The 21,839-nt window shown below is 36.1% G+C and overlaps 1 protein-coding gene across 2 annotated transcripts; it reads left to right on the forward strand.

Moving 5' to 3' along the window:
- The first annotated feature begins 6,506 nt into the window (after positions 1 to 6,506).
- Positions 6,507 to 21,752, forward strand: LOC113759792 (structural maintenance of chromosomes flexible hinge domain-containing protein GMI1). Of its 2 annotated transcripts, XM_027302366.1 has the most exons (31): positions 6,507 to 6,843; positions 7,164 to 7,583; positions 7,678 to 7,707; positions 7,813 to 7,899; positions 7,979 to 8,034; positions 8,879 to 8,962; positions 9,633 to 9,705; positions 10,301 to 10,356; positions 10,454 to 10,556; positions 10,658 to 10,726; positions 11,253 to 11,339; positions 12,125 to 12,175; positions 12,769 to 12,907; positions 13,036 to 13,097; positions 13,240 to 13,368; positions 13,680 to 13,770; positions 13,941 to 13,975; positions 14,551 to 14,626; positions 14,716 to 14,898; positions 15,042 to 15,200; positions 15,458 to 15,479; positions 15,578 to 15,692; positions 15,802 to 15,918; positions 17,654 to 17,971; positions 18,074 to 18,376; positions 18,453 to 18,584; positions 18,839 to 18,953; positions 19,895 to 20,105; positions 20,248 to 20,439; positions 20,635 to 20,952; positions 21,300 to 21,752. In XM_027302366.1, exons 2-31 carry the CDS (start codon positions 7,185 to 7,187, stop codon positions 21,553 to 21,555), a joined length of 4,068 nt encoding a protein of 1,355 aa, XP_027158167.1. In that variant the 5' UTR covers positions 6,507 to 6,843; positions 7,164 to 7,184; the 3' UTR covers positions 21,556 to 21,752. The 2 variants fall into 2 exon arrangements, with proteins under 2 accessions (XP_027158167.1, XP_027158168.1); XM_027302367.1 differs by lacking the exon at positions 17,654 to 17,971.
- The last annotated feature ends 87 nt before the right edge of the window (positions 21,753 to 21,839 follow it).

Here is a 21,839-nt window from a genome sequence, read left to right on the forward strand (position 1 = left end):
GGCAACGGGCATCGCTTCTATTGCGTACTCCATACGGCTGGGCTGTGAGCTTGTGACTTATGAGTTGTGTGTGACCATTGGGGACCTCACTCCCCCGCCCGGAGCCCAGACATTACAGATGTGCCCTTGATTCTCAATTTCCCAAGAACACCCAAAAAATAAAAATAATATTTTTTTGTGCCTTAAAAAAAAAATTTCTTATATGCGCTAACGGTGTATACATTATTACGGTTGAATATACGATACATATATGCAATATTTGAGTTTTAAATTCAAATTTAAATTATGTGTCATGTATCTTATAGTGAAAGTATATACACTTTCAATGTATAGAATATTACTAAAAAAAAAGCGCAAAGAGAAAGTCATTAGAGAATGCCAACAGCAACTCTACTTCGAGGATGAAGCATATGACTGATGGGCATTGATGTTAAGTAACCGCTCTATACTTTGTTTAAAATATTGCTAGTTGATTCTTACAAAAATGCTCTATTTGAATTAGGTGTTTTTTTGTTGTGTTTTTGAAAAATTTTACTGCAGCAGTGCATATGAAAAATTTTTACTATAATTTTTTTTTTGAAATATTTGATCTATTGTATGGATGAGATTTTTTTGAGTTATTTTTATTTATGTATTACTGTAGTATTGTATTTGAAAAAATGACCACTCCAAATGGTTTGTAACCGGAGTAGCATATCCTGAATTTTATTTTATTTTTTTCAAATTCCCTGTTATGGTATTTTGCCAGCCAAGCGGATTTTTCTACCATTTCAATCAACCTGTTACTTTTAAGTGCACATTTGTGCTTGAGCATCTATCTCCATGTCAGGCTTCTCAACATTTTTGCAATAATAACAAATGGTTCAGAAAAGCTGTCAAATATTTCAAATACTATCGTAATTAAAACCAACAAAAAGAAAAACCTCTCATTATTAGAAAAAAAAATCCCTAAAACTGCTTTTTAGGATATTAGCCGTGTGCTACAATTATTTCTTTAGTTGTGGTGTTATTGCCAAATTGAGTAGGCAATCAACATTAATATAACAGTGCTGTAGATTGAGGAGGAGGCTGCAGAAGGGTAGTGAATACTTTGTTGGTGTTTGCTGCGCTGTGAAGTTATAATAGTGTAGTGTCAGCACAATTTATTTGCACATCCAGCCTCCAACAGTGGAGGGAGCGCTTAAACGTGCAGGCCTCAAATTGCTTTTGCTTGCATTTAAAGGAAAAAAAGGAGAAAGCGTGAGAGAGGAGAGATGAATGTCCATTGGGGTGGCTGGGACTTAAAAGCGTAATAAATCAGGAGAGGGACAGGTTATCTTTGGGTCTCCATCTATTGTGCATTGTGTAATTGCGACTTTTTAATTGGTTAAGTTAGAGATGGGTTCAAAGTGATAAACCCTTCAAACCTCGTAGATGTCCTATGTGTAGATGAAAACAGTCTTTCCTGTTGTCAGGGTTCGAATTTTATAGTTGAAAATTAAGGTGAAAATGGTGCGATGAGAAGTGGAAAGATAATAATAATAATAATAATAATTTTTATTATATATACATGATATTACTAGTGACTATATTCGAATAGCAAATTCTTTCAACAAATTTTTTCACTTGTATCATGAACACATTTTTCAATCTACATTTTTATATTTTCAATTACCTTTTTATCTCACATACATCACATCATAAAAAAGTGCTACAGTAATTATTCATTATTTGGAATAATTCTCTATCCAAACAAAGGCCAGTAGTGTTTGGATAGCACAAATATCTCAAATAATATTTCGTTTGCATCATAAACACATTTTCCAACTCACCTTTTTTATATTTCCAATTACCTTTTTATCTTACATACATCACATTACAAAAAGTGCTACAATAATTATTCCAAATAATATTTTAAATAATACTCTATCCAAACAATAATGTACGACGGACCTTGAAGCTTCAATGTGCACTAAAGTTGCCTTGCATGTCTAGGGGCCTGTTTGGAACCTTGGTTTTTTATCAAATTTGTATAAAACTAGTTTTTAACAATTTTTGTTACAGGAATCCCAAAAAATTTATCAAAGTTTCTAACCTACACACTTCAAAAATACACAAAAAACTTTCCCTTCAATTTTTCTTCTTTTTCCTCCCCCACCTAACCCACCACGTCCTCTGTCGCCGGCCACCACCTCCACCACTGCTGCCGGAGCTGGTCACTATGCCGGCAGCCAGTTCCGGCCTTTCTCTTTTTTTTCTCTCTCTCTCACCCCCTCTGCTCCTCTCTCCTCCCCCTTTGACTGATCTGTTGGTGCTCTTTTTTTTTTCTTTCTCCCTTCCCCTCCCCTCTTTGCCTTTGCCTTCCCCGCCAGCCTCCCTCTCCCCCTTTGATCGATCTGGTCGCTCGACCAGATCGCAAAGGGGGAGAGGGAAAGGGGCGACCAGATCGCAGCTAGGGGAGGGGAGGGGAGGGGTGGCGGGGGAAGGGGAGAGGGAGAGGGGAAGAGAGAAAAAAAAAATAAAAAATCACCTGTTAGTTGCTGCCATGGAAGTCTCGGGAGAAGGAATAGGGGAGGGAGAAGAAGCGGGAAGGGAGGAAGGAAAAGAAAAAAGAAAGAAAGAAAATGAAAAGGAAAAAAAAAATTCATCTTACAAACACCCCAAGTTTTTCTACAACTTTTACAGTAATCTACAGTAAAGTTTTATACAAATATTCAAAAAACTCATATTCTAAACAGTCCATAGATTTCGAGGGATCAAGACTTTTAGCGTCACCAATATCAACTCCATAGTATATTATAGACAGTACCATAAAATTTGATGTATACACAAACATAATAAATGTATATAATACCACAATAAAATTAAAAAATACAATAATTTTTTACGCATTAAAATTAGTGTTCTATATTCCATCTTTTCCATCCAATTTCAAAACATCTTCCACCTTCAAATGCACCATGCAGTTACCGCAGTGCATTTTTTGGATCCCCTATTTTTGGGGTGTTTTTCAAAAACTAATTTTTCAAATACAATAAAAATTTTTAAAAAGTACTCTAAAAGGTAATCTAAAAATTAGTTTAATTTTTTTTAAAATTTTAAGAAATATCTCAAAATATATTATAAAAACTCTTATACTCTTAAATATCCTAAAATATTTTTTAAAAATATTTCAAAATATATTCTAAAAACTCTGTTACAGCAAAGTTTTTCAAAAACATTCCAAAAAACAACTAATCCAAGGAGGTTGATTTTAAGTACCATCTGCACAATTTTCTAATACATAGTACGGAAATGATAATTGGCCGACGTCATTAATTCGGGTCAACCACCACAAAACCAGAAAGCTGTTCAGCTGCGTATTCCATCATAAGGTGAGACATAAGACTCTCTTTCGCACCTTATTAAGGCATCAGTACCTTATTTGGACTATGTTTACCTATTAACGAAGACTTGAAGACCAGAATGAAAAATACCAACCTTACTAACTAATCCTTATGAACAACCAGAAGGATTCTTAGGGAAATTAATCTCTAACTTAAATAATTGCAAATAAACGATACAAGCAAAAGTGTAAGTGATTTAAAGGAAATCAAAATAAACTCTATTTAAAAGCAAGGATGACGATTAGTCGAATACCATCCAAAATATCTCCTTCCAAATCTTTACCCGTTTAGATAAATGTTCTACCAAATCTTCTTAATGGGTAAACCTACAAGTTTAATTTTCATTATCAAATTTGCTAGGTTGCATTTTTTGCATCAATCCTCGTGTATTTTTTACTTGCTATTTAAACTAGTCAAATGCTCGTGAAACTAAAATACACGCATCTAAACAAATTTTAAAAATATATGAAAATGAACTTTTGCTAAACTAAAAATTCAGTACACCAAAAAGTAAAAACCATTCATCATAATAAAAAGAGAAAATCGTTTAAAAAGTCATTCACATTTTGTAAAATGATTATTTTTTTGTTCATCACTTTTAAAAGTGTAATTTTACGTTCTTTACAAATTTATATTAGTCAAATTTGATCTCTATCTAGATTTCTGATTACTGTTTTGCGAGAATCCACCACGTGCCTTGCAAGTGATCACTTTTTTTATGGACAAATTTGTCAAATCACATTTCACATGAACCAATTTATAATCAATTACATTTTACAAAATAAATTTTTGCGTCCCTCATATTTTACAAAATAATTTTTTTATTTCTTATATTTTAAAAAATAAAAATTTTCATCCCTCATTAATTATATGTACGGTAATGTTACAAAATGTTAAAAATAAGGGAAGGGAGTACCCTATTTTTCCGGTCGAGAATTGCACCTAAAGAGGGGCTTCTTCTGAAGTTCTCCCATGTTGAGCTGCCTTTCTTGAATTCGGGTACTTCACAGCTTAAAGAATCGGCCCAACAAACTAATGCAATTGCGTGGTTAGTCCCCACTTCGGAAGGTACAGGCCCAGATCTGAGCACTGTGGTCGTCAATGTGGCATGAGGTAGACAAAGCAGGCCCGTAAACTTTCTGGGCATCCCGTGGTTCTCACGAGTGTTTTGATTTGAAATCACCAGCAGGCCTTTTCAGTGGAGGGCGAAAAAGTTTTCCACACGTAGGGTTCGGATGCGCTAGATGAAATCTGGGCAATGGATCGAACATAACATATGTAAAACAAGTCCCCTGATTGGGCGAAAGCTTGAAAAAATTTGGAGCGAGAGTACGTACGAGGAAGTGGTCGTGGTCCCACCAGCCAGCAATTATTGTTTTGGAATTGGCGGGAGCATTTCCTTGCGGAGCAAGCTCCTTACCGAGCAAGGAAGGGAAGCCAAGCCCCACTCCCCAGCCCCCTTTTTTTCTTTTTTCCCTCCTTCCCTTCGGGAGGCACAGATTACAATACAAAAGGAAGCCACCCATCGGCGACCGGTAAAGCCAATGTTTTGGGAACCGGACCGGACCGGCCGGTTCGACCGGTTGAACCGCAAACCGGCCATGGCACCGGTCCGGTTCAATGACATTGTTGACTTTGCTAGAAAACCGGCCAAAGACCGGGTGAACCGTGAAAACCGTCGAACCGGATTGAACCGGCGATTTTCCGGTTTTCAGCTTTCCCTCTTTTTTTTTTTCTTTTTTTTTTTTAAAAGTTTTGCAAAATGCAGCAATCAAGATTCGAACCCAAGACCTTTGTAATAAAAGACCAATGTATTAACCGTTGCACCATCACATCTTATTAGTTTTTTTTGATAACTTATTTATATAAAACAAACACTCATATTTCTTTTTTCCATTTTTCTTACAAAATCTCATCTCCTCATAGCTCTTTCTTTTTAATTTTCAACTCTCTCTCTCTCTATCATCTTTTCTTTTGTCACTCCCTTTTTAATCAAACCTCTTTATTTTTAATTTATTGATGTTTTCTTCCATCTTTTAATTTTGTTTTTGTCCATTAAATTGAAAAAAGTTAAAAAAGAATTTTTTTTAACTCAAATTATTTAATGCCACAACCACTCACTTTTATCTTATTTTTTGTTTCTTATCAAGTTTACATTTCTATTTTCGATTTTCTTGATTTCCTTTGAACTCCAAATTTTCTTTTTTAAATTGCAATCTCTAAATCCCAAAACGTAAATTAAAATTTAAATTCATAATATCTAAATTCTCAGAGACATGAATTTTGTATAATTTCAAAATATTGTGATATTTTGGGGTTGGATTTAGATATAATTGAAATTGAGATGAAATTTATTTGTTTTAACTTATAATTTAAAAAATTTATTTTTAAAAATCCAAGTTATTAAAAAATAGTAAACTTTTCATCATATAAAATATTAAATTAGTCCATTACATGTCTTATTTTGTACATATATATATATTTATATAAATTATTTTTAAAAAAATTCATTGAACCGAGGTTGAACCGGTCCGACCGATTGAACATCGACCCTTTCACTTCACCGGTTCAATTAACGGTCCGGTTTTTAAAACATTGGGTAAAGCACAAAAAAACTTCGGCCCGCTTTTGTCCAGCGTCCACCATCCACCAATTACGAGCAATCTGGTCTGGCGAAATGGGTAGACTTCCCAAATTCAAGGATCGGAATCAAAATAAGTAAACAAATTTGGAATGACTAAATGGTCCAACCAATTTGACCAATTTACATCGATCGGACATTTTTGTTGTTGACAATCTTATGAGCAAACGTACGTACGTACGTATGTGCTGCAAGAATTGCGAACCAATCAATTCAATTTGATGTTTTTTTTTTCTTAACAAACAAAAAATTTAACGTAGGATCGATTTAATTTGAAGCAGGAGAGTGAGTACGGAGGAGCATCCGGCCGCCGGATTTTGACAACTGTGTTAGGGATGACGGAGTACATATATTGGCTCATGCACTTTGCACTATAATTAAAAGTTGTCCCCTTCGCTTCCGCTTCCACTTCCACTCTCCCACCCTTCCATCTGATCATATCTTCATCCCCCTACTCTACTCTACTCTACTCTTACTAGGAAAGAGACCTTGATACCCCGCACCTGCTTGTCCTCCTTGTTTTTTCTTCAGCTTTCTCACCTCCCTCTGCACCACTTCTGTTCTCAGCCCGGCTGGCTGCATTTCTCCTCCTTTGCTAATTTTTTATCATAGTACTTGCCGCTTCTGAGAATTTTGTTGGTATCTGCGCCGTTGATCATTCAGTGGTATACAGTATTGGTGATTATTGAACTACTCTCCAGTCTCCTCGCACACTTGCTTCCCATACCCAGTCAGGCCGACGCAAAATCATCTAGTTATGGTTTTTCGTTCGTGAAGTTTTGGTCTACTAAAAGATTTTACCGTCTCTTTTTAAAAAATTCAGCTCTGCGACTGCTAGTAAGTGCTGCTACTACTCTCAAGTTTTGGTCTTAAAAGAAAACAGTAACTTCTTGCTGGATTTCCAATTAAAAGAAAACAGTTTTGGTGTTAAAGGTTTTGGTAGGCTTCCTTGATTTCAGGATTTTCCTTCTTTCTTTCGTGGGGGGAAATTATAAAATGGAAAGAAATATATATATATATTTGTTTGGCTGCATGACTTGATAAATATGTATGACAACTAACTTTCTTTGTTTATCTGATTTCTTTATCCTTGGAAACTTGCACGACAATTGAAGTTGAGAGTAAATTAACATTTTAACCATTTTCTTTTTTCCTAGGAATAGCTGACTTAACAGTAGATGGATTCCAGAACGCCTCAGAGTAGGCCGAACAAGAGGCCTATTGATAAAGATTCCAGCCAGGGCAGATCAATAAAGAGGTTCTTTCCTGCAGAAGGTGATCAATTAAGTGCAGAAAAGGTTTTCAAATTTCGGGTTCTTTTGCCTAATGGCACCAGTGTGGACCTGAACCTCCGCCGACCTGGTGCTGAAATGACTCTGGAGGAGTTTGTTCATACGGTGAAGCGCGAGTACTTGAGTGTTGTGAGACAGACAGAGGCTTCTAAGCCAAGCAGCAGTATAAACTGGTCGAGTCAAGATTTTCATTTATTTGATGCTAATGCCAACCCGATTAGCAAGAAACTAGTTTTGAACAACTTCAGGCGTAATAGTAAAAATCCCAACATTTTGCTTCTTCAAGTGAGTTTGTCTCTCTTATCATGTTAATTCTCGGTCGCGTTGTCAAGGTTGACTGATTTTTTTCATTTTCATTTTTGTCTTCCTTTTGGTAAAGGATGGTTCGGCAGAAATAGGAAAATACGAGGTTTGCTTCTAGTCAACCTTTTTTGCATTAATTGTTATTTTCTCGTGTAAGCTTTGGGTTTGTTGTTAAATCTGTTAATTATGTATCACCTATTTGAGCTTGTAGAACATGTGGGATCTAACACCAGATACAGATCTACTGAGGGAACTGCCTGAGCATTACACCTTCGAAACTGCCCTTGCAGACTTGATAGTAAGCATGCAGCTTTCTACTTCTCTGTTCACCATGGGCTCATTTGGCCGCCTAAATGCTATTTTTGTCTGTTTTGCAGGATAATTCCTTGCAGGCAGTGTGGTCTAACGGCAGAAATGAGAGGAGGTTAATTAGGTACCGTATACAGTGGTGTCATTGGTTTGTTTCTATGCCACTTTCCAGCTATAGTGGTGTAAACTGTAAATAATAGCTATCTATTTTGTTTACATGCATGTTGCAACTCAAAAAGACAGAACAATATTGGCCTCAACTATGGCGTTTCAAATTTCATTCTCCATTGCTAGCTAGTTCATATTGTATTTTTGTAATTAGGTTAAGAGCCTCTCATAATCTCCCCGATGAAGTTCATTCAAGGGATTAAGTAAGTTACTGGCTTTTCTTGATGCTTTTATTAATGCAGCCAATCATATCTTGAGGACGTGTCCCAGTACACATGTAAGAGGCGTATAGAATCTATTGATGCTGCTGTTGTTACAATAGAAGTTTATAAGACATATTAGGCATTTTTTATCTGGTCCTGGTACTGTGCTTGTGTGTGTATGAATATTTTCTATGAACCTCTAGGAATTTCTTGCTCAAATCATTTATTGACTCCAAATGTCTTCCAAATAAGGAATTACTCGTATGTTTAATTGGATTTTACCGTTTCCAGTTTGTTACATTGATGAGAATTCTTAAGAGTCGGTTTTACTGAAGGCTATGTACTCGCTACTTTGGTGATATTTATGATGAAGAATTTGTTGGTTAGATTCTGCATGTACATTCATTTATGCATGTGTCATTGTTGTTTTCTGCTCTTGATCAAATCTCTTCTTTTCTAAACGACTTTTTGCGGAATCAAATTCTGTGGTTGCAGTTTATTTTTTGTGATTCCCTGTCACCTGGAGTGCTTCTAGACTCTATCAAGTTAAAAATTGAAAATATCAAAACTAACAATATTGGTTTGCTTTGCTTCCAGGGTGGAATTGGCACAAGATAAAATTGAAATTTTTGATACAGGCCCTGGGATGGACGGAAGTGATGAAAATTCCATAGCAAAGTGGTAAGTAGTTGCAGTTATATATGGTGATATTCTGCTGAGCATAAGCATAAATGGTGTGGTTATATAGTTACTTGAGTTAAATACACAATGGCGTATGAGTTTGACACTAGTCTCTACTATTTTCTTGTTATCCGGTTTTAACTAGTTAATTACAGTCCCCTTAGAAATAAATAAAGCAAGCATAATTGCAGGACGCATCCTAATAGTAATTCTTAGGAATGTTCGTACCATTTATACATAATGGAGGTCCAATATGCCTGTTTATACTGATGGACCTGCAGGCAATGAAAATATGAGAGGTCCATTAAAACATTTAGAGGTCGCTATATTGTGTCAAGACTTAAATAGATCTTGTTTGAAGTGTGAAATTAATTCCAATGACTTTCTTAGTTGTAGGAAGGAGGGAGTAGGAGATGGAATAGGATCCGTAGTGGGAGATAAGTGAAATCATGAAATTTAACGATTAGTCTGCATTCCGGTGTCGATCTGATTCCTTTTTCCAAGAGACATACTTTATGAAGATCACTGCTGACAAGTTCTTGTTGTTACTTGATCTACAATGCATGAAGTTTGTGGTCCGTTTCTCGTTCAGTTGTAACTCTACTTTTACTTGTGCATTTTGCTGAATGCTTGGTTCCTTAAATTTTGATTCTATTAATTGTAATGTCAGGGGAAAGATCGGGGCATCTTTGCATAGATTAGCGAGAGAACAGGGCATAGAAAGCAAACCTCCATATCTAGCGGTAACAATTTCTTTTTAGACTTTTCTATCAAAAAACTGAAGCAAGTTACTTGAATTATGTGGTGTTTCAGCAGATGTCTTGTAATCTCAATAATCTCAATAATTCTTAGTGGCTAGCTTTGGTACAAAATCTTCTCATTATTGGATCAGGCTATATATATGTTCAAGTTCTACAAATCACAGCATTGTACTGTGACAGTTAATGGACTTTACGGATCTAGTTTCCTTTAAAGCGCCACATAGTCTAGGGAAAATATGAGAATGAAGATGATGGGAAAAAATGAGAATGAAGATGATGGGTCTAATCCACATTGGGTAAAGTTTTTTTTGGGAGCCATAAGGTGAACCAGGGGTAAATTCAGGATCCTGAACATTGTGCCTACAGGATATTTAATCCTAGAATTCTGAAAAGAAGGAAGTGGCGTCTGCTTGGTCATCTGTGGATTGCCTTTCAAACTAAAATGGCTCCTAAATATGTGATTAGATCTGCAAATGAATTGTAAAAGCTTCATTTTCATATACAGAGTCATTTCACAAAAAGCTGTGAGCATATCTTTTATCCAATTATTGTTTTGGATCTATTTTGCTAACTGCAGCCTCTCTTCGGTATGTACGGTTATGGAGGACCATTTGCAACTATGCACTTGGGAAGGTACAACTACTTGGAAGTTCATGTTTAAGTTTACAGTGCCAAGAGAATTTTTGAATGTTGGATATAAAAGTTGCCCCATCTGCCTTTCTACTCATAGGCGTGCTTTAATTTCCTCCAAGACAAAGCAATCGAAGAAAGTTTATATGTTACATCTAGAAAGAGAATCTTTGCTCAGCTCTAGCTCAGGACAGACTTGGAGGGTAGAGTTCTCTTTTCAGTGTGGCCTCTTGTAACAGTGCTTTATTCCCTTGCTTAATCCTTTCTGAAGTTTCTATCCGATTTTCTTCCTTTTCTGCAATAGGCAAATGGTGGTCTTAGAGACGCTGACAAAGATGAATTAGAGAAAGCTTCCCATGGAAGTTTCACAAAGGTAACTATTCTCTTATCGCCATACTAGATGCAGAACAGATGCATCCAGTTATCATGATTGTGTTGATTGGATTGATACTTAGGTAGCTTTCAGTGCAGCTGAAGAATGAAGAGCTGGGATACAATTTCTCATGATTTATATATTCTCTAGACATACTTGTCAGCATATTTTTTTCTTCTGTTTGCAATTTTTCTTTTCTCCAGCAACACAATTTATGCCTAGTTGAAATTGTTAGATTTAAAGGCTCATCCTTGAAATCTCATTTGGTTTGTACTACTTTGTCACTAAACACATAAGAATTATATTAGTGTTTCTTTGCACGTGATCAAGTCAGATTTTACAACTTTTTCTTCTGTCTGAGCCTTGTCTATGCAGTTTAAGTCACTCTTTGGTTAAGGCTTGCTTGCTCACATGTCACTGTTGGTGCACATAAGAACTGTAGTAGTCATGTAGAAAGAATGTTTTGGACCTTCTTTCTACATGTATACAATCATATTTTATCAATTGTAGCCTAATATTTTGGCAGGTTGAGATCTTCAATACTGAACAGAGAAGTATGAAGATGAAACAACTTAAGTGCCGACTGAAGGATATCTATTTCCCGTACATTCAGGTTCTCTTGTTTAACACCAGGCTCTCATATTTAGTATCATACTAACCAATTGAAACAGGACTAGCTGGTTCCTTGTTTTATCATCTGCAGAAGACTCCGATGCAAGCAATGCATCATGGAACTTTTTTGTTGCTTTAACAATCAATTTCTTATTGTAGGCTAGAGATTATAGAATGAGAAACATAAATGTAAGCTTATGTTATGTTTTGGCAGGAGTTAGCTCGGTGATGCTTCACACGTGGAACCAAATTCCTTCTACACAATTATAGATTATTAGTGCATCTGTCAGATAATTGAGGAGTTTGGATTCTCTTTTGGCCTGTACAAGCAGAGTGTTAACATAACAGTGCTTTTGATGAATCAAAACTTTTCTCCTGTGAACACAAACTGCCTGAGTACAAAAAATTGAAATTTATGGCAAAAAACCTTCTTATGGATGTCCTTTCATAAGTTAATTTTTAACAACTTGATGTTATCATATTTGATTTCTTACATAAGATTATTTGGACCTACATAGGCAGTACCAGATAAACTTTGGTGTATGTCTGTGAACAAAATAGGAAACCAGACAAACTTAGTAATTCATGTAGAAAAATTGAACAACAGTAGTGATGCCACTGAGTTACTTCCTGTAAATTTGATTTCATTATATGTGTATCTCTTGTATGTTCATGTAACAGTGATGGTGCCGCTTATATATTGTTTGCTGAGTTACTTCCCGTAAATTTGATTTCATTGTATGTGTATCTCTTGTATGTTCATGTTTTCTTCTTACATTGTGGCAGTGTGATGAATTATCCAGGACAGGCAAAACCCAAATGCCTATTGAGTTTCAGGTTTGAACTGTTAAACGATTTTATCATCTAAGGATATATAAAAACTTGTTTTGAATAAAGTATATGTTTCTTCGGAAGTACAAAATGCCTATTGAGTTTCAGGTTCGAACTGTTAAATGATTTTATCATCTAAGGATTTATAAAAAAAACTTGTTCTCAACACAATATATGTATCTTTGGAAGTTTATACGAGTTGAGCATGGTATAATGTTTCTCTTCACTGAATAACAGCTTTCTTTCCCCGTACACGCTGGTTGGCAGGCTTTTCCTGCAGAAATTTGTACTAGTTGGTCCTTTATGCAATTGATTTTTCTGGTCACATTCTCCTGCAGTGAAACCTTTTTTGGCATGAATTCAAAGAGAATGGATGATGCAAATTCTTGCAATATCTCTACCTGGTTCTTGTTCTCCCAATGAATAATTCCATGATTCCTCAAACCCCCCTCAACTTTTGATTGCCACTTGACATCTAAAGTAGCTAATTTACATGGAGATGCACAATAAAAGAAACTGGTGTTTATTCAAACTTGTCTCCATGTTGTATCATCTGAATTTGCTGAACATAATAAATATGAATTTGACATTATTTCCAGGTTAATGGCATTGGTTTGGCAGAAATATTAGGTGGCGAGGTAGCTGTGACGAATGTAAACTCTTGTAATGGGCCTGATTTTACTTTGCAATTGCATTTGACCAAGGATGCTAGTCAAGCTACATCATCTTCAAACCCAGGTGAGAACCTAATTTTAAGTCTTAAACGAACCATTTTCTCTTTGTCCTGTTTTTAGACAATAATGTGCTTTTGGTTGTTATATCGTATGCTTGAGTTGAGCACTTACTGCATAACATAATATTTTCAGGATACACTGCACCTCGGGAAGCAAATGCACGCCTTAAATGTGTCTATTTTCCTATCACTCAGGTTTTTTTTTTAATATTTCATCTACCAAGCAAATATGTGATCGACTGAACTAACAACGGATGCAATTGGCAAAATTAGTCTCTTTCGAATAGTAAATTTAGTAATTAATAACTTAATGCGTACTCCTATATGTTGACCATAGGGTAAAGAGAGCATAGACAAAATATTGGAGGAACTGAAACGGGATGGTTGTGGTAATACAGAAGACTTCAAGACATTCAGTCGGGTTTCTGTTCGACGACTGGGTCGACTGCTTCCAGATGCACGTTGGGTAAGTTGTATCAATTTTTTGTGAAAAATTATTACATCTTTTCTTAGTTCAGGATGAGTCAATCACTGGTTGCTATTTGCATTTACTGTTCTTACTGCTTTCATGATCCTTTTATCTGTTCAATGTAATCCCTTGATACCATTTTGTCTTACATATTGGGTGGTGGCAGAATAGATGACACATAATGTAGAAGGTGATAAACTGCTTTTCTTGTCTCTGATGTATGCTCACAGATTGGGTTTATCCTGCTATTCTTATGTGTTTGGCCTGGAACAGCTTGACCAAATTTCAAGGAATTTGTTTTGGGTTAGGTATTGCTTCCATTTATGGAGCCTAAGCATAAAAAGGGAGAGCACGGACAGATCTTGAAGAGATGCTGCTATCGTGTGAAATGCTTTATAGGTAGCGTTGAGCTTTCTTAAAACTGAGTGTCACATGTTTTAGAAAACATATCTTTGTGCTTTAACAATGCCTTTATCATGCTTTTTTTTTCACGTGATATGTCTGGTTTCCTTTTGCTAAGACATTCGAGTCTTGACTTTACCATTCTCATTGTGTTGGTATTGTTGTAGATACTGATGCTGGTTTCAAGCCAACACCTTCCAAGGTGCAAATTGCTTCTCTTCTCTAAAGTTTACTTTATATGTAAACAACTTGAGTATACTGAAGCTGTATCCACTTCCATCTTTAGGCATGGCCATTTGTTTGTAATTTTGTGTTATGCACGCCTATTGATGTAAACTTGCTCTAGGGTGTTGTGGTTGTTCTTTTTTTATTATTTTTTTCAAGCAAGGGAGGGTGAGATTTAAGAAGGGGAAGGGGGAATTGAGCCCAGGACCTCTAATTCCTGAGGCTTGAACCTTAGCCACTAAATTAAGGCCTCCTTGGCTCTAGGATGTTATGTTGGTGCTCTTATACTGTTACAATATCCTGAACTTTCTGACTTTTTTTAACAGTGGAGCGATCATACAAAAAAATAAGAGATTTTATGAGATACATGGTAAATAAAATCCATGTATTTTCACTTTTTTGCTTCTTATGTATCCCTTTGTTGTGAAATGATGTATTCTTGATACTTTTTTTAATGTTGTGGTTCCAATATTAGAGGAAAAGGCTGCAACAGCTTGTTCATACATGCTTTTTCTTGTTCTAATGGAATTGGCCAAATAAACTGTTTTTCAGACGGATTTAGCTCATCAAAATCCGTATACCATTGCGTTAAAAAGTTTTGGGAAAAAGCACCTTGAGAAAGAGAAAGGTAGGACTGTTTGGCTCTTGTGATCAATACTGGAATTTATCGATTAGTATAACTAAGATTTTGATATTCAAATACCGTTTATCTTGTAGATGTACATATTGAAATTAATAAAGATGGAAAAGAGCTGAATCTTGCAAAACTGGAGAAGCTATATGAAGACTGGATTATTAGTATGCATAAGAAATACGATGAGGAAATCGGTAGCGGCAATGATGAACCAACTTTTGTGGTTAATCCTTCCGATAAGCAAGAACTTGGCATCTCTTCTAAGGGTAATCCTTGAATTATAATCAGTTCAGCAGACTCAAAATTCCATTTAGCGTTGCCACCTATTGTAAATTAGTGATACTTCAGTAATTTATTATTTCGTTAGTTTGTGTACATCAGTTTTACTTGATAATACTTTAACATTCAGTTATAAGGGTTCACAAAGTTTTTCGGAGGAAAGGAGCAATTTGGAAATCTGGACAGAAGATAAAAATTCTCAAGGGAGCATATGTTGGTCACCATAAAACCAATTCCTATGCTACATTAGAGTTTGTTATCCTTGAAGGATGGGAGGGGGATGCAGGAGGTAAGCGTTCTTTTAAAAGTAGTTTTGTGCGTGCAATACTCTTAGTTCCAGATCTGCAGTTCTAATGGATTGTGATGGCTAATTAGAATAATTTGATCATGTAGTCTTAAACATTGTAAAACTTTTCCTGCTATATTCGGATAAGAATTTGGTAGTATCTCCTCTATTGTATAACACCTGAGTGTTCTTTTATTTTTGTCATCTGTATGAAACTCCACCGACGTCACAAATCTTCTTTCCTTCTGCATCCAAAATAGGTGAAGCTCGACTTATTTGCAGGTAAGACAAGCCTGTCATTCTTTTGCCAATCCAAGTTTCTTTGTCTCTTTCAAAAGTATCTAAAAATATCTTCTGTGATTAAATTTTCATACCTACAGGCCAATCAGTATTCCGGATGAAAGTGGTTGCAGACTTGTTTTTTATAATGAAAATCCAAGCATAAAAATTGGCGGCTCTATCTCTTTGCCAGTTAATGTGATTGATTCTGGAAAGGTAAGTGGCTTTCTCTGATAGTTTAATGTACTATTCTTTTTTCTCTTTTAACAAAATTGGTTGCTATTCCAGCATCATGAAATGCTACTCAATTTCTTATGTAATGCAGTGTGTAACCATTGATGACGCTGAGTGGGAAAACCAACTTCAGAAGCATAGTCTGAAAGTGCCATCCTCTATCAGTCTATTGAGTGCTAAAGATTGTCAAGAATTGGGAATCGGAGGGGTTAGTTTTATGCCATTTACATTATTAATTTTCAAACTTATTGCCTTTGGGTCTATTATTTTGTTATTTTGTATATGATACAGCAAAAAAAAATTCAGAGTTCTGGTAGATCTTTTAACATCTTCAAGTTGGACATGCCTTAGTATATCATAGATAGATAGGGTTAAGCATGGGTCATGTATGGTAAAGGACCAGATCCTACAGGGGTAAGCACGGGTCATGTACGGTAGAGGACCAGATCCTATCCTTGTTGGTTTCAATATCTGTATCCTCACCAAAGCTCTATCAAGCGTTGGAAGGGTGCAAAGGATGCCCGTGATCCTTTAATCTTATGTCATGTTTAATTTCTTGAATTGTATCAGTTTATGAAAATGCAATTGGATATAGGAAACCGTGACTCATCTGCCAGTATCTTGTTCTACAAGGTAGATGCCTTGGTCCTATCTCCTACTTGGATGCTACCTTATGAGGAACCTTACCTTCCATGACCTTACCATTGTCTAGGAGAATAAGGCTGCACATTCACCCTCTCCTTTTGCTCAACTTCAAGGTTCATACTTTCTAAAACTTCAAGGATTCAAAATAAGCCAGCTCAGCGTTGCTCATGTTCAAAAAAGTAAAAGAAAACCAGTCAATTTTTAGGTTGTCTCGAAACAAGAGTTTTCTGTTTTTTCTGTAGAACTTGTAGCTTTCACACTCAAATTTTTCTTCAGTATGTGCTACCATGTGGCCCTCATGTTAAATGTGTTGAGAAATTGACTACGAACAGGGACTCTGAAGTTCAGAAATTTTGGATTTGCTGATTATTTCCTTTCTCTTTTTGAGTACTAGCCATTGAGTTCTGTAAGTTGGGGTTTTATATACCCCTAACCTGTAAACTCATTGTTGCTATTACAAGTACTTAATTTTACATAAAAAGCAGCTTGTTGGTAACCACCTTCTGTTATGGGAAATAAATTCTTGTTTTATTCAGTGTAGTAGGATAACCAAGTAGAATCTGTTAACAAGAGCAATTTTGGCAGAGACATCAGCTGAAGCTGAAATGAATTCTTTTTTGGCATGCTCTTGTTTTTGGATCATTTTGCAAATTTCTTCCAGTTGAGATTTTTATTATCCATTACATTCCAGATGGTTCCATTCTGACCATAAATTCGTAAAATGGAAGTGCTGGTTAGTGCGGTTCATAGCACACTGGTTTCAAACCAGTTCTTTACACTTTGGCCACTTGTACAAGCCAATTAATCTCTGCCTATTTTAACTTTTTTCACCTCCCATTTTCTGTCGTGCTTTTACCTTTGGCCTATAGTTTAGTCTTTCTATCCTTAAGTCTCCACAGAATTCAACTCTAGTAATGAGTTTCTCTGATCTTTACAGTTTGCAAATGTTTACTGCCTAGTATCTAATCCTTCTATAAAGATGGTGCAAAAGGGAACATCATACAGTCTTTACCGAAATTTTATTTAAAGAAAAAGAAAGAAAGAAATATTTCAGATTGAAGAATTTGCATGCCTGCAAAAGAGAAGATGTCCCTCATTAAAGAAAAGCCTGAAAGCAATAAGACAAATTTGCTTCAGGGCTTTTGCATTTTAAACTGTTCTTGGAGAGTGAAAAGGGAAAGTAAAAAGAAAATCAGTCATTAATTTTCCTATGATCTATCGACATAGACAATTTTCTTATCAACTTTTCTGATTCTAAATCTGTACATCTTAAGCTTGAGTTTGGTTTTTGGTTGCAGGCACTTCCTGATAATGTAGTTTGTGCTGGTTGTGATCCTCCAGAGGAAATAGTTGCAGTTGTTCGTCCTGCCTCTTTTAGTTGTGCTGTCAAATCCAAGAATCTGGACCGAAAGTACATAGTTCAAGATGAACTTGAAATGACAATGGATATAAAATTCAGAGCTGTACATGTGGATAGTGAAAATATTAATATTTTTTCTATGAAAGTAACGCCTTCAATACGGGAAGATTGCCGTGGCTTTTATATATTTCAACTAGGAAATAACCGACCAAATTTATTTCAAAAAGCTGGTCTCTATACGTTCTTATTTTGTGTTGTAAGTTATGTGCTTACCGTACTTACTAATTTTGTATTATTAATTTCGTAAATAGATGCACAGAAAGTACTGATCCTGCATTTTCTTGTTACTAAAACTCAGAAAGGGCGGAGAGGTTTAACTTTTGAGAAGAAAGTTAAAGTAAGAGCATTATCTAAGGCTGGAAGTTGGAGACCAAATGAACAACAGAAGCACTTAAATACTGAGAATGCAAGTGTTCGTACTCCATGCTCAAAAGGAAAGAGCTTGCTTTGCCAGGAATCCTCTGAATTAGATGCTCTGTGTAATAGCCGCCATCATTCTGCACAAAAAAGAATTTTGCTTCTTCGAGACTCATCTGAACCTTCAGACATGGGAAACTTAATCGAATCCAAAATGAATCATCGTGAGACTCTTCATCCACAGGTAAATCTGCACTTGAATAGAGCATATGAAAATATTCTATCTCAAAGCTCACAAGTTTAAGATTTTGCATTCCCAGGAACTCCCTGAATCGGAGTCCGAGGGAGATGATCCCCATCAATCTGCAGAGAGAAGGAAATTGCTCCCTCCAGACTTCGCTTCATCTTCAGTCATGGGAAACAAAGTCAAATGTGAAATGAAGGATCATGAGGTATACTGATTGTTTCTGTGGTGGTTACCAATCCCTGTCAAAAGTTAAAACTTAGGACATGTTTATAAAATGGGGAAAAGGATGAGATATAACCTTCTAGACAGTGTTATGAGGCATTATATCCATTTAAACTTCAAAATTAGTTTGTTCAATCTCATTTAGTAGAAACCCAGCTCGTAAAGAGAGGAAGAGATGTTTCTTGTTTACGAGGCCAGCTTACTTTTGTCTGAGCTTTAATGTCTCTGAGGCCACAGGAGCTTTGGGATGAGCTTTGCCAGTATGGTTTATGCATCAAACAACGGGAAATGAATATAGAATCACTCAATCTTCTGCTGTCAGATATTGAGCGAGACATGTCCAACTTGCAAGGTTTTCACTTAGACCATTTTTTATGTGTTTTCTACTTTAAATTTTGCATGTATGCAAATTATGGATGAATGGTGTTCCTCTTGCACTGACAGAACAGATTTAACCTATATGTTATTTATTTGAGCATCAGTCCAAGTTAGGAAATCTTTCATAGTTTCAACACATCTCTTGATCTACAATGATTTTGGGCTATAGCAATTGTCTGGTTAAGTTCATGCAGTATAAGTGTCATAGAATAGACTTGCACACAAAATTTGTTTTGGGTTGATTCTAAATTTGATTCCTAAAAAGAAAATATAGGTCAATGACAGCCAATGAGGTTTTATAGCGAAACTGGTTGGAGAAATGCTACAAGTATTGTGAAGTCCATGGTCCCCATTAAAAGTTTCTGGAGTCTCAATGTTGTCTAGTTAGCATGACTGTTGTTGTTTAATTGTTAAAATTCACAAGTTAAATAAGTTCAAATATGAGATTGTTTGCAATTATTCTAATATGATAGTCCTCTTATAATCTCAAAACCACAATCCAAAATTGCTTATCTAGAATAACAGGAGCCTCTTTGTTCTTGGTAGGCCCTATATATTAAAAATTTGCAAAATATCATCATAAATAATGCTTTTGGGTGGATGAAAATGAGAAAGATTGTGAATGGGAAGCTGCACTGGCCCATGGAACTGTGCTCACCTGTAAGGTTATTGGATTGTCTCTGCAAAATAGTCGAAACATTTTGGCCTTTGATTAATGCTGTGAACTTGGTTCTATTTGAAGTAGGGAGTATCTGCAGGGAACTATAGTGAAATTGAGGAGTGAATATATATTGAAAGCGAACAGAAAATAGAGTTTATATGATGAAGGTGTTTCTGTAGATGTGCTCTTATATGGACTTCTGCAAGTATACAAAACAAAGTTTTACACTCTTTTTGGATTGTATTTTTTTGCAGGCTCTCCGTATCTTGACCTCCATGATTTGGAGCGCACAGCTGGTAAAAAGTTAGTTGCAGAACAGATTGTTTGCAGGGGTGATTCTGCAGCTGCTGTTATCTGCAGATTATTCCAATCGGTGACTTATAAAGAGAAGGGAATTGATTTTGCAGACAAAGTTCTAGGTGTGGTTGCACTTCTAGGAACGGTTCAAACCCATGATCTTAGCAGGTACACCCTTGTGTTTTCACTTTATAGTCCCCACTTGGTGGACCAGAATCAGAAAGCACGTTTTAGTGTTTAGCTGAAATTAGATGCTAGTACGATTTAAGAAAGAATAATGAGTGAGTTTTGTTTTGTTTATTTGATGTAGGATATTTGCACAGTATCTTGGTGAACATCAAATGCTTGCTATAGTCTGCAAATCCTATGCAGATGCAGCATATCTTGAGAAGCATGACCCTGATGGACGAGTGAATAATGCCTACGGTCTTCATGAGCTTGCGACGAAACTTGGGATATCTATAAACAGACAATACCATGTCTTATGCGTTGAAAACATAAGGTGCTGCTGATAATCTGTCTGATTTGTTGAACACCAAAAAGTATTAAATGCAAATTATCTTACCGTGTATGATGGATAAAAGTTTCTTTATATGGTTGACTTTTCATGAGGACATAATACTTTTAAAGGAAATTCTACGTTCACAGAAGTGACTCCTTATTTATTAAGAATTCGAGTTTGCGGTTTCTTTGGCAGGCCATATGCGGGGGATTTTTCTAGTGATCCTCAAAGATACCTTTCGTTGCCAGAACCTACCTTACCAAATGGAAAGCCTCCACCAGGGTTTTTGGGTTATGCCGTTAATATGATAGAACTTGACGTGAACTTCTGGTTTTGGAGGACTGCTTCAGGTCATGGTCTCCGGGAGACATTATTTTATCGCCTGTTTGGTGAACTGCAGGTCTATGAAAACAGGCAATGCATGAACATGGCAAGCTGTTGTATAAAAGATGGTGCAGTGTCACTAGATGGTGGAATACTCCGAGGAAATGGAGTTATATCCCTTGGACACTGGTATGCTTACAGTATTTCGTCATTTCATTCAGTTATTCTCTATTAAGCGTTGCGGCAAAGAATTGAATTAGTGGACCATAAGCAGAAAGCGCATTTCAGTATTTAGCTGAAATTACATTATCCATATTTTCTTGTGCTGAAGCATTTTCTCAATAGTTGCTAACATCACAACCTAAAAGCCCAGCTCATTCACTGCAACAACTCATAAACTTCTTTCTTTTTGTTACTTTTTTGGGTGCAGCAGGTGTCAGTTTTGTATGATTACTGTCAGAAATTTTCCTACAATTTTAATGAGTCTTGGAAGAAGAATAACATGCATGCTTCAATGTTTTCTTTTACTCTCCCAGGGAACCGGATGTTAAGTTTCCAGTACTTCCACTAGATAGCCAGAGGTACTTTTCTCCAAGAAAAGTGGAAGTTCTGAAGGAGATTGAAGCTAAGAAGCAAGAGCTAAGAGAGACAAATTATAAGCTCAAAGCAGAACAGAGAACACTCGGAGAAGTAATGAAGAAGTTTAAAGAAACGAAAGAAAGATACCAAAGTTTGTTGGATGAAAAGGAAAAATCATTGAGCGGCCTTACCATGCAAATTCTAAACCAATGACTCGGACAGCTTTTCTACTTTAACAATCTCTTCATCGCGCAGGTAGCCATCTTCAAGACTAGCAGCGTGGAGGTTTTATGGCTAGAAGTTCCCATAGCCATTTTCCTGAACTGTTAACATTTTATTTGCTGTTGATGCATTGCTTCATTAACCTTGTATCTAATTTCCAGTGCTTTGCATAATGTATATAATATATCCTGTTCAAGATTGCTCTTGTTAGTTTATACTTTTCTTTTCTTTTTGGTCCTATTAAGGGGCCTCGGCCCCTTAGCTGGGATTAGCTC

Source organism: Coffea eugenioides, chromosome 2, assembly GCF_003713205.1.
Source record: "Coffea eugenioides isolate CCC68of chromosome 2, Ceug_1.0, whole genome shotgun sequence".
NCBI lineage: Eukaryota > Viridiplantae > Streptophyta > Magnoliopsida > Gentianales > Rubiaceae > Coffea > Coffea eugenioides.

Bases quoted from the DNA above. Each gene is read 5' to 3' on its own strand.
- LOC113759792 (XM_027302366.1), top strand. From the start codon at position 7,185: ATGGATTCCAGAACGCCTCAGAGTAGGCCGAACAAGAGGCCTATTGAT. The intron at 15,693-15,801 runs GTAAGTGGCTTT...TATGTAATGCAG, and splicing joins ATGTGATTGATTCTGGAAAG to TGTGTAACCATTGATGACGC. The intron at 17,972-18,073 runs GTAAGTTATGTG...ACTAAAACTCAG, and splicing joins ATACGTTCTTATTTTGTGTT to AAAGGGCGGAGAGGTTTAAC.